Below are 13,622 nucleotides of genomic sequence, written 5' to 3' on the forward strand. Positions count from 1 at the left end.
GTTCTGTGATAGAATTTATTTTGATGGCGAAAAGCGTGACACTTAATACTGATCCTTGTGGTACTCCCTCCTCTTGGCAGAAGGGACGAGAGAGTGAGGATCCCACACGAACTTGGAAAGATTGATTGGCTAAAAAGTTTTTAATAAAAATAGGGAGATGCTCTCTAAGACCAAGGCTATGCAAATCTTTTAAGATGCCAAATCTCCAAGTTGTGTCATATGCCTTCTCCATGTCAACGAACACTGACACCAAGTGTTCGTGTTTTAGGAAAGCATCCCGGATGGATGTTTCCAGTCTAATTAAGTGATCAAGAGTTGATCTGTTTTTTTGGAAGCTGCACTTGGTGCTGGAGAGAAGATCATTCGATTATAAATACCACATTAACCAAAAATTAACCATTCTCTCCAGGATTTTGCACAGACAGCTAGTCAGAGCTATAGGATGGTAATTAGTAGGGAGTTTAGGATCCTTTCCTGGCTTCGCAAAGGCAAGCACAAATGCCATGCACCAGGAATCCGGAAATTGCTCTTTTATATAGATTGTTTTGAGAACAAGCAGGCGATCCATAGATGTTGGTGAGAGATGTTTAAGCATTTCATAATGGATGCCATCTGGTCCAACAGCACTTGCCTTGGAATGATAGAGAGCTCTTTTTAGTTCCTGCAGAGTGAAAGACAAGTTGTAGGGAAAAAAGCTTTTCGGTGTGAAATTTAGTGCTGCTTTTTTTCTGTTATGTTTCAGGAGCAGGAACTCTGGGGAATGGGATGATACCCCAGAGATGTTTGAAAATGTTTCCCCAAGAGCATTGGCTATTGCAGTGGGCTCTGCAATAGTGCATCATTATAGTCTAGGATCGATGAGGTGAGATGTATATGTATATTTTCCCTTCATTTTTTGGATTTTATCCCAGACTACCTTAGTGTTGGTAGACTGTTTAATAGATGATGTAAAACGGATCCGTGATTCCTTTTCACTCTGACGGCAAATTTAGCGTGCTTTGGCTCGCGCACGTTTGAAGGCTATTAGATTAATAGTGGTAGGATAGCGGTGGAATATCCCCCAAGCTTGGTTTTGAGCCTTTTTTGCTGTTGTGCATTGTGAATTCCACCATGGCTTGGGAAAAGGTGGAAACCAGACAGATTTTATCGGTATGGTATTGGCAGCTGCATGGATGATATTTTTTGTGTTGTACATGCCTGCATCATTGATAGGCTCCTGACTGACTGCATTAAGGTCAAAATTTGCCTGATGTTGGAAGGCATTCCAATCAGCCTGACCAGTCTTCCACCGTGGTAACCTGAAGGGAAGACACTGTCTCCCACTGTATAAGCAGGTTATCACAGGGAAGTAATCACTTCCATATGGGTTCTCCTCCACTTCCCAAGTCAGTGAAGGGAGTAAAGGGGGGGGGAGCAGATAGAAAGCGTATGGCTAGGCATGTGGAGGAATGTATTGGGTTCCCACATTTAGAAGTGAGAGGTCATTGTCATTTAGCATATGCTCTATGACTCATCCCCTTCTATTATTGCTAGCACTATTAGACTGGAAAGGAACCGTAGCCAAGTGGTCAGGAGCGGGAGTGCAGTAGCACACGCTCTTTGAGTAGACCGGGGTTCAAACCCCTGACTGCTGAATACGGTCGATCTGCCAACCCGCACTGGACCAGCGTGGCAGATTATGGTCCATTTCCCTCAGCATGAATTGTTGAGGAGGCTTCCATCCTGCAGTGGGTTGATAATGGCTGCACTTTACTTTTACTTTTACCCCACAGGGTGTTATGTCCATTAAAATTTCCTAGAAGTAAGAAAGGGGAGGCAACTGTGTTACAAGATCATCAAGGTCTTCCTGAGAGATGTCAGTCCCAGGTGGCAAATAAATTGAACAGACGGTTAATAGAAATCCCACTGTAAGGCGAATTGCAACAGCCTCTATGCTGGTTGTAAGTAGCAAGGCCTGAACTGGGGTCTGGTTGCCTACAAGGATAGCCACTCCTCCATGAGCAGGACCATCCGAAATTCTGTCCTTACGAAAAATTGTGATGTTATGCATGGTGGGGTCATCATTTGCCTTTAGATAAGTCTCCTGCAAGCAAAAGAAAATTGGCTCATGCTTTTGCAGGAGGGTCTTGATGTCATCAGTATTTCGCCATAATCCACGACAATTCCATTGTAGGAATTTAGCCATTATTTTGGCTTGGTGGGTCCATCAGGTGGCTTCCGAGATGCTGAGGGCTTACTTTTGTCAGTCTTGTATTTATCCTTTTTGGGGAAGTTTGGATGCTGTCCCGTGTCCATTTCTTCCTCCGCAAAGAGTTCCAAGACTGATTCATCCGGTACCTCCTTATTCTCTACATCCATTGTTTCTGGTGTTACGGATGGCTCTTCCAAACTTTTTAGCTTTTCTTTACCACTTCGTTTTGGTAGTGGTGGAGCACTAGGAGGTATGGATATAGGAGTGGCAGCTGATTGTGTTTTTTTGGTGGGCTTTTGTGAACTCGATAAATAGCATGCAATCGTAGTGAATGACTCTCTTGGTGGTATAGTCATCTCAGTTTGTGTACCGATAGTACACTTAGCAGAAAACTTCTGGGCATATGAAGGTTCCCCGCTATTTATTGGTTGGATACATTTTCTGGCCTCTGGGTAGGAGATATTCAGCTCTGTTTTCAGTTTTTGGATTTATTTTTCATCCTTCCGCCACTGGCATGCTCTAGAGTAGGCGGGGTGCTCTCCTTGGCAATTGACACAGATCGGTTTTGAAGCTGAACATTCCTTGCTCTCGTGGTCTTTAACACCACATCGAGCACAGGCAGGGTTACCAAGACAAGATGCTTGTGAGTGGCCGTATTTTTGGCATCTAAAACACCTCAGTGGGTTTGGGATATAAATCCTCACTGGGCAGTTTAGATAGCCTGCCTTGATGGAACTTGGAGGCTGTGGGGTGTTGATCGTGAGGGTAAGATCTCGGGTAGGGACAAGATTCCCACCCTTTCATATCAATATTCTCTTGACAGCTGTCACTCCTTGGTCTTTCAATTCAGAGCAGATTTCTTTTTCGGAGACATGAAGAAGGTCCCACTGATATAACACCTCGTGAAGAATTCAGAGTTTTGTGGGGGATTACGGTGATAGGTATTCCCCCTATGGATGTAGAGTTTATGATTTTTGCCACTTGTTTTGTGGTAGAAGCTTCGATCAAAAGGTTGCCAGAACGCAGTCTTTTTACAGATTTGGGTGACCCTACCAACCCTTCTAATCCTGTCTGGATAAAGAAGGGTGACATGTTCCCAATTGACTGTTCTCCAGTGGAATGGAGAATGAGGAAGAGCGGTGTCACTGATGCTGGTGTATCCTCAGTTCTGGCTCTTTTTACAAAGGTGTTTTCTGAGTTATCATCTCGATTAGGTAGAGGCCTTGTTAGGGCCCAGAAGAATTTGAATTTATAATACTCATAGGAGTAAAATAAAAATTTCCGATGCCCTACGAGAAGACACCCACTCGTGAACTAGCAGGTACTGTGTACACGAATGGGATGCCAAGTTCGCTTAGGAGCACCATACCCACATTTCCAATAAGCCTTGATCCCCTCCCAGGACCAAAGGGAAGGAGACATTGGAACGCAGTTGACCCTAGCAGTAAGAACCACCCACCGATTGATCCCAGTCGGGCCGGTCCGGGACCACCCATCTTGTTGAAGCAGGGGCCAAAGTGGTGTATTAAAGCTGGGCCCCTCAACCACTAGGATCCCCCTTTCCGAATTCCACGGGTCACGGCGCACATGCCGGATTTCAATGATGTAACCCTGGAACCAAGGTATGGGCGTTAGATCCCAGTGATGCTAATCTGGAAAACCAGCAGCATCACTGGGAGGTTTGAAGCATAAAGCTTTGTCTCTCATCTATAAAGCGGCGTTTCTCCCAATTGTGTGTTATGGAGCCTCAGTTTGGTGTACAAAGGCTATCCTGGAAAAGAACAAGTGTAAACTTGACTCAATACAAAGATTCATGATGTTATCTATCTGCAGGGCATGTCGCACTGTCAGCACCCCTGCCCTACAGGTTATTACTGGATGCTTGCCACTCTATCTTGAGGTGATTAAAAGGGGATTTTACCATCGATTAAAGAAGGGAATTCCGACACAGTTGTTAAATCTTCAACTGCAGCTTACCAATGACCTGAAACAAGAAAGAAAACGTATCTTCACACACCTTCAAGGAATTTGGCAGCATTCATGGGGAAACCACGCCCAAAGGAGAAATTACCAGAAGATTCCTCCCATCCATTGACATGACTTTCCCGAAGTCTCCTTCCTGGTTTTCACCTGGTCTGCAAGTTACATTCCTGATCACAGGACATGGGCCCTTTCAACAAAAATTGACAGCAATGGGAATTGAAAGCAATCCATTCTGCCACTGTGGCGAAGAGGAGTCATGGGGGCATGTCATGTATGAGTGCCCTGCTTACGATGATTGTAGGGAAATTTTTTACTGAAATCCAGGAGAACCCTCATAACCATGAAACATACCTGCTTCAGAATGAAACAACATACAAAGCCTTAACGAGTTACGCACAAGCTATCTTTACCATCAGACGGGCAAAGTTTGCTGAACTTAGAGCTGCTCAGAACAACGACCTTCAAGTGCAAACACAAACTGGGGTCGGATAGCATTTTCCCAACTGACAAAAGAGTAAGACTGAAAATTAAAATACTATGCTGGCATCATCATGGTTGACACTCCTTGAAAAGCTGACTCCCAGAGAGTGCTTGGCGTTTGGCACTCGCACAGTGGCGCCTGCCCCTGTGACTTTTGATCCCTCTACCCATCCCCTATTTCTCCTTACTCGGGTGGACTGCCTTCTCTATCTGTCCACTTTAGCTTGTTCCTCACATTCAGATCCCTCTTCCTCTTGTTCCCCAGGCCTTCTCTTCTTCTCTTTTTTTTTTTTTTTTTTTTTTTACTTGGTCTTCGTCCAGGACGCTCAGGCAACCCTGGCGGAGACCAGCCAGAGAATAATGGGCAGCCTGACTACCTCCTAGCGGTGTGTGCGGGCAACGTGAAGTCCCACCAGGGGCCCTGCGGCCAAATGCCAGGACACCCAACAGAACCTAACGCAATATGTCATATACAACAGACAACACTTTTCTGGCATTTACAGTAGTTCTGTATTTCTTTACAGCGTACATATGGCGCAGATGTGAGAAATCACAGGTGGCGCCTGACCCTAACACTATGCACTATCACTGGGAAGTGCCCTCACTACGTACAGGTGCCCACGTCGAGGGGACACTGCCTCGATAGCATTAGCAAATATTCTTGCACTCTTTTTATTTAAGTGTATCCCATCCCTGTAGAAGCAGTCTCTCCTGTCAACAAGCACAGACCAGGCTGAAAAAAAAATTCTACTTCTTGAGCCTTGCAGTCTCTCCAGGGCCAAATTGATGGACAAGGCTCTCATCATATACTCTCTCCTATCGTGTCTCGGCAAAATTGCAGACACTTTCACATTCAACCCTAGCTCGCGACTTTTTTTCAACGTTGACCTGTACTTGTTGAGTAAATATGCAGATCCCTTACTCTTAATGTCATTAGTTCCAATGTGTACAACAATATCATCTTTTGTGTCCTGAAAATATGATATCTGCTCTACAATGTCATCAACTTTTGCCCCTGGCAGACATACCCTGGTCCTGTTCCACCTATCCTACTTACGTAGTATATTCCCCATCTCCCTGACAATAGAGTCACTAACAATAACTAGTTCCTTTTGGACCAGTGCATTCTGCCTTGGAGATTGCCTCTTTTTTGTTCATACTTTGCCCCAAACAAGAGAACAATGCAGAAATGAAATGTCACCTATTTTAGTTTGGATGTGAATTGATTTTAAAAGTGGGACAGCATGTTAAAATAAATATTTTAAAAAAGTGTAATGTAGCTTAAAAACGGTTATAACTTTTAGACTAGCTCGTTCTAAATCCAAAGAATTTCCTATGTATGAAATCATTTATGAGATTTCATACATAGGAAATTTAGTTTTGTGAACATCAGGTTGAGTTGTTTTTCTGTTGTACTATTCTGCATTGTCTGTACAAATGTTTGTTTATGGGTAAACATCATGTTGAAATAAAATGTTAAATATGTACAAATTTCAATTTCAAAGAAACAAGCAAGAAATACTCAGAGGAGTGTAGTGATCAAGGTTAATCATGCCCAAGAAATTTTGTATAGCATTCTCATCCAAAAATGGATAGGAGGATCATCTTTGACAATTATGAAGATGCTTTTTATTGCAAATTTATACCACAGGATCAAATAATAAATCAACATATTCAGTTTGTGATTAAAAAAAGCCTATCTCATAGGATTCCAGTAATTGTCAACTTTTCAGTGACAGTGTGCTCACACATTATCATTGTTGTCTGCAAATTTCAACCTGCCACTTATGAGATTTCATTCAGCTACTTTTTTACTTATTAAAAGCATACATATTTTAAAATATTAAGAAAAACATTTAAACAAAAATGAAAAGAAAAGATTTTTAACAAAAACTTAGGATTATTTTCTTATATTATTAAAAGCCAAATTTAATTATTATTAATGTTAATTTATTTCCAAAGAAATGTTCCTTTACAGCTATGCAGCTAGAGGACACGAGTTAAATACAGAAATTAAATAAATAATGACAGACAAATACATTGTGTCAGAGTCTGGATACAATACACTGCCTTGAACGGCCTCTGGTAAAGATACATAAACATTAAGACACAACATATAAAAATACATAAAGATATAAAAGCGTGGATAGAGTGGCATCTCCAAGAGAGTCACCTAGAGCATGATGAGGGCATACATACTGGCAGGAGTGGAAGATCTGTAGATTTTGTCCTTGCACAGCTTCTCAATGTCTCTGGATAACCTATTAAATATTTAGATGGAGTTAAGTGGAAACTATTGTCCCAGGGAGGACATGCTACACAGCTTAGATCTGTATGGGGGGTGCATTGGTCTGGCATCTATTTCTATCTGACAGTCTGGTGATGACATTCCAGATATCAGGTGAATTCAGTTTTCCAAATAGAAGGTGAGAGAAGGCAATAGGGTTCCTAGAGATGATATGATACCTCCAAGGTAGCATATTAAGATTGGTGACCAGAACAGATTTTGAGATTGTAGGTGTTAGATTAGCGATCTTATTTAGCCATTTCAAAATCCAGTATGTTAAAACTATTATTTTGATAAATTTCTATTTAAAATTTTTCAAAAATCTACTACTAATAATACTGTTATATTAATACTTGATATTCATATTGAATATCTTTGTAAGGAAAATTAAACCCACACATATACTAATTTAGAAAAATGTGGATGGCACATTAGAAACATTACATAAGTGATGATGAACATGTCTATTTGGTGCAGAGTTCAGATAATTTCATAAATTTTTGCTTGCACACCATTTGTTACTGGTAATTGAATACGTAATGATTTTTTATCCAATTTACTTACAGAAGTCTTCTATCACTGAAAACTGGGCCAGCTCATGTGGACGTGGAGGTTCTATCCATGAGAGCTGCTATCGATATGTAGTGTACAAACAACCCCTTTCATTAGACAGATTTTTCATACATGATGTGGGACCCCAAGACAGCTGTGGTAAATAAGCCCTTTTCACTGAGCTACTGTTATAACAAAAATTCCTACATTCTGAAGAAATGTAGGAAATTTCTTTTTCTTTCTTTTTTTTTTGTCAATCAAAACATATTAAGAACATAAATATATTTTAAACCATTTATTGACTTTAAATATGTTATTAATAAACACTAATTCAACTATAATGCAGAGCAAGTATAATTATTTTAACCAAGTAAATTTATTCCACGTAAAGTTGGACAAATAATATATAATTTTTATTTTTCTTCTTTATAATGGCAATCCATCCATAAGAGATTCCATGTTTTTTTTCCATTTTTATTAGCAAGCAGCCCCTAGCCAGAAACTGGCAACTCCACTATATACATATATATTATATACAGATTCATATGATATACAGAAATATAAATCAGAAATATAAATTGCAGCACAAGGAACCACAGGACAAGCACATGGCACAATGAGCCATAGGACATGAATAAGACAAAACGTGATGCAAGGAGCCACTGATTTTATGAAGTTAACATGGGATGAAGATAAATAACAATATGGTCACAGGTAACTACATAAATTGTCCAATAACATTAGCCTGTTTACAAACGAACACGATGATCATTAGCTACTAGGTCAATTACACAGTTTATTTCAGCATCTTCAACTGTCACACAGAATTCATTTCAATAGCCTATAAGCCTTCTATTATTCTTTCCTCAAGTTCAAGTAGCACTGACCTTCTCTGCAATAATTTCCTGTAAAATTTTTGAAAAGCCTGAAAATCATGCTTAGTTTTAATTAATTGAGCCTCACTGTCCTCAGTCAGGTGTGCAAGATACAGGACAACCCACATTATGAAGTCAACATGAGATGAAGACAAATAGCAGTATGGTCACAGTGCTTTTTGTTTTTATCTCATGTTGACTTAAGGGATTGGTGAAACTTGGCTAGGATGAGGATTCAAAAGTCAGAACTTTTTTCAAGAACCTCCTGGTCTAGGCAAAAATGAAGCAAGCCAGTTGTGACTTGCCTTATTCTTGTCTCAAGTCCTATGTGTAAAAGCCAACGTTCAGAAAAGAATAAAACATTTCATCCTTTCAAGGTTAATTTTTGTGATGGAATCAGATTTCAAATAGTAGTCTTGAGAGGAGTAGAAATTATACAAGATCCCATTTATTATCACAGGTTTAGTTCCAAACCTTGGCTATGATGAAAAGAGATTACAATGAAAAGTGTCTCAACAAAAGTGATCATTCCCAATCTGATTTAAGTACTTGGATAGCAGAATAGTTAATATTACATGTAGGCTTTAAGGGTTATTAATGAGAAAAAGACCAACAGCATTAGAGGAGAAGTTAAGATTATCAATTTAGTCTAATAGGCAAATGAATAAGGTCATTACAGATAGTTACACAGCTTGAGAAATTCGAGCTCTAGTGAAATCAGAATAGAAAACAACTAAAACTTTCAAGAAATACAAATTTGTTCATGCTGATTTCTTGTATTCATTCCACATAAACTGAAAGAACCAGATAAAACTAAGTGCAAATTTTTGTTCATGGTTTTAACTTGTTTTATCCATGGATGCCACTTAAATGCCACTTATTTTTCTGATCAAAGCAATTTCATTTAAGTGGCTATATAAATAGCCAGACACTATAATTTGGACCAAAAAATCTACATTACTTAAATAGAAACCCCTCTTCGCACACAGAAGATGGCTAGTGCAGAATATTTTTGATAGAAAACAATTGGCCCATTATTGTAACAGAAACAAAAAATAGTTAACAATATTTACATTTCGTCAAATAGTTAAATTTTATTATCTGGAGCTAGATGAGTGTTACTATTAGTTTCAGCAAGGTGGAACAATAGTGTACACTCCATTAATTTTCATGCAATTTTTTAAGCAATTTCTTTGCCTAATTATCATGGAAACAAGGCCTCATCACTCCCCTGATCACTGCTCGAAAATTATTTTTTCAAGCAGTGGTCATTCTGAACTGCATGTACAAGTTGTTAAGAGGGCTTTTAAAACTATTTATCAAAATAAATTCAGATTTAAAGACTACATATATGCTGTCATTCTCCACAAAACTACTGCACTTCTGATCCTTGAGTTTGGCTCTCCTTTTTGAAACCTCTACAGAAAATACTCTGACAAAATTGAATCAGTACAAAAGAATTTTGTTCATTATCTTACCTTCAAGAACCTGCTTTTCTACCACACAATTTATTGCTTATCACTCTGGAACTAATTTAATCCAAAACCCCTCTGCATTAAAAGAACAACAGCCGACGTCAAATTTCTGGCAAAAGTATTATCAGGAGTGAATGATACCCCTGAAGTCCTCCAATAAAGTAAACTTCCATGCACCATCAAGAAATGGGAAAAGAGAAACAGTTATATTCTATGCTATTTTCTTCAAATTATGAGATCATGAGGCACAGTCCCCTTAAACTCTACAGAAATTCCAAATTATCAGATACAGACATCCACAACGATCTGCATGCAGTGCAAGTCTCCATTATGGAATATGCCAGTTCTCACTATTTACAGTGTAGCCAATAGTCATGTCTATTTATATTCTTTTATTTATTTCTTCTAATTTTAATTAACTGTTATTTTTCTTAATAAAATTTTTTCCCCTTCTCAGTAAGCTATTATTTTTAAATGGACTTTTTAAGAATGTAAAACTGTATTAAGTTTTGTTAAACATACAATTGGTATTTGAAAAATTTGTGGCCTAAGCGTAAAGGGTTTATTTAAGGAGTCTGGTACCACATTACTTTCAAACATCATCCCCTTTTGGAGTAAATACATTTTTGCTACCGATGCTACAATCTGTTGATTCCAATTGCAAAGAAAGTTTTCTCTTGGGTTCTCCAGAAGTACATTCACTGCAGCAATGACACTGTCGGTGAAAAAATGGATGACAGCCAGGTATTTTTTTTTCAAATTAGGAAATTGGTGAAAGTCCGACAGAGCTTGATTAGGTGAATTTTTGAGCCACATTCATGCAGTTCAGCTAATGGCAATGACAGACTTGGGAGTAGGCATGTTGTCCTGATAGAACAAGACTTCTGAATTTTCCCTTGCCATTTGTCTTTGATTTGTTCACTCAAATGATTCATAAGGTTTATGCAATATGCCCCTGTGACTATCTGGCCTTTCAGAAGATAATCCACCAGCAACACTCCATCAGCTAACCATCTAACCCATGCATGGTACTTAGTACTATAGGTTCTAATACTTCTTGTGTTTGGGATTTTCATAAAAAAAAAAGTATCTCCAAAAATCAATGCCATTCCCTTGTCAGCAGAAGGAATAGACAGCTTTCTTTGGAGGACGAGAAGAGCAGTTATGAAAGTGATGGACCCTCATCTCATCCATGGTCACAAATGTTGAAAGGAAATTTGCTGTATCTGCTTGAAAACAATGCAAATTTTCACTTGACTTGACAACTCTTGTGCATTTTTTTTTTTTTAAATTACTGTCAACAATTGTGGAACCCATTGTGCTGACACCTCTTCCATAGCAAGAACCTCTGTTGTTCCAATGTACTGAAAACTGTCACTCATCACCAGGTCATGCACACCAATGCCGACCGGGCTAGCCGGGTTGGTAAAGTGCCTGCCTGGCAACCCAAAGGTCGCAGGTTCGAATCCCGCCTCGGGCTTGGATCAAAGTACTGCAAAAACCTTGGGAGGTGCATTATGGCCACAGAAGCCGATGCGCCAACAACTACCAAAAAAAAAAAAAAAAACTGTCAACAACTTCTGGAGTGATGGATGTTGCAAGTGTTCCACAGTGTGGGTCATCTTTCAGGCTTCCCCCCCCACACACACACATAATAATTCTGTTGCCCACTTCCTAACTATTGAATAGGAATGGACATCCTACCCCTGTTTTTTCCAAATATTAGATGACTGCATAGTGACCAGTTTTGTTCATTTTGCCTCATTCACACAACTTTGTCAGTTTCAGGACCTGCAATAAAAAGAGATGTTACTGAAACAGCATGAAACTTGATGGGTTACTATTCGAAGTGTTATACATTAAGTACAGAAATTTTTAACACTCTATTACTACCCTTTCATACCCTGGCCACTTTTCAAATGCCCCTCGTACACTGTTACTGGTTTCATTGTTGTGTATGTATTATTTTTTAAATAAATATATATATATATTACGACTTCTTCCAGTATGACATATCTTTGCATCTGTGGTCAATGACACTTGTTATGTTCTCTCCTATGTGATTTCTTGAAAATTACAGTGTGCAGAATGAAGTCTAATATCAAGTTCCTTTAAGCTTTTTCAACTCATTCATGGTACTAGAGTATTAGAGGTTCCAGTAACCATTTGTGTTTACCATAAAACTTATTTACCATATAAAATTTATTTAAGAATGACTTTCATATAATTCTTCATTATAATATTGTCTCTGAAATGATTTACATAAAGTTATTATGTTTCAGCTAACAACCTAAAAACTGCCTTTGTCCTTGTCTGTCTGAACAGGTTTCAGCAGATTATTACAGTTCATACTTTTCAAGCTCCAAATGAAACTATCAAGGTAAGTTTAAATTCTTTATTCATAAATCATTGATAATAACAGTATATGAATCTGAGCTGGTTCAACATAGAGTAGTGGGTACCACATTAAGGTACCTGTAATAAGCATGAATTGGGTGAATACTTATTCCAGTCACATGGATAGAAGTGTAGTTCAATAGAAATTGATTTGGAGCACCAGCATACCTTGAACTAGTGTTAATCATTTCTCTAATAATAATAGTACAGTGGATTCTGGTTATTTGGGCCACCAGTTAATCGGGACAGCCGTTTATTTGGGGCAGATCTTAAAAAACAGAATCCAATCAAGAAAATAGCCAGGGTTTACTTCGCTTAATTGGAACAACATGCCGTTTAATCGGGGAAAGAGACAGTACTGGAGATTAACCTACAATTGTCTCCGACCGAACCACGTGGTACGGTCAGATTTCTGGAGATCACAACCATAAAACAATAAAAACAATTAGCAGTCACCTGTTTATTGGGCTTTTCTGTTAGTGCAGTCTTTCATAAACGGATAGTAAACTCGATCTTATTGATTTTGCAATAATACTGACAGCTGGAATTCTGAGTGTTATTATGGTGAAATATATTTACACTTCCATGAAATCTTCAATCATACAAAAAAATTAATTTTCAGAATTTTCTCTTCATTCCTATTTTTAAAGCTTCATAACTTGTTACTCCATTCTCACTTGTGTGCACCATGTTACTTGCAATTTGTGTGTGCTGTGTTCTTTGTTATTGATTGCTTATCTTTTTACTATTTTAAATTTTAACCCTCACCCACAAATGATTAATTGCAAATGCTTTATGTCAACAGTAATTCATTTCACATAGATACAGACTATCATTGTTGATACATGGGATAACCTTGAGAAAATGGGTATTTTCTCAAGGTTATCCTATTTATATTGTTACTAAAGTCTGTAAAACTTATCAGATTTCATAGTGAAGCTTTTATACGTACACTAAACATAGATTTTCTAATATTTTAAGTCAAAATTTTCTTTTCCAATCAAGCATTTCTGCTTATTGGGCTGAGTCAAGATAATAATGTATAATTCATAAGCAATCACCCCTATCATGGTATTGTGCTATTTGCTTATCATGATTCCATAAGGGGTTGTTAAACACGGACAATAAAATAATATTTATTGCATAGCATTATATAAATAAGGTATACAATACATGTACTTGGCACAGCCTGGGTCAATAAATACTAACTTAACCAAACACAGTGTATGTTATGTGTTTTGTTTACCATACTAAATACATAAAATCACATTACACTACTGAGGGAGAACTGTTGCATTTTGGATTGAAATATCTTCAGCTATAAAAAGCTTTAAACCCAGAATAAAATATTATACATATTACATATGGAGTAAGTGTGCTTT

At 38.3% G+C, this 13,622-nt stretch overlaps 1 protein-coding gene across 3 annotated transcripts in view; it reads left to right on the plus strand.

Moving 5' to 3' along the window:
• Positions 1-13,622, plus strand: part of LOC150086778 (uncharacterized) — a 236,181-nt gene that overhangs the window by 219,702 nt on the left and 2,857 nt on the right. For all 3 annotated transcript variants that reach the window (XM_090371572.1, XM_090371569.1, XM_090371571.1), the window contains 2 exons: positions 7,508-7,652; positions 12,126-12,223. In XM_090371572.1, the coding sequence (XP_090227698.1) occupies positions 7,508-7,652; positions 12,126-12,223 (243 nt within the window). The remainder of the gene's footprint in view (positions 1-7,507; positions 7,653-12,125; positions 12,224-13,622) is intronic.

This window comes from Mastigoproctus giganteus, chromosome 4 (assembly GCF_048544385.1).
Source record: "Mastigoproctus giganteus isolate SK-2022 chromosome 4, ASM4854438v1, whole genome shotgun sequence".
Taxonomy (NCBI): domain Eukaryota; kingdom Metazoa; phylum Arthropoda; class Arachnida; order Uropygi; family Thelyphonidae; genus Mastigoproctus; species Mastigoproctus giganteus.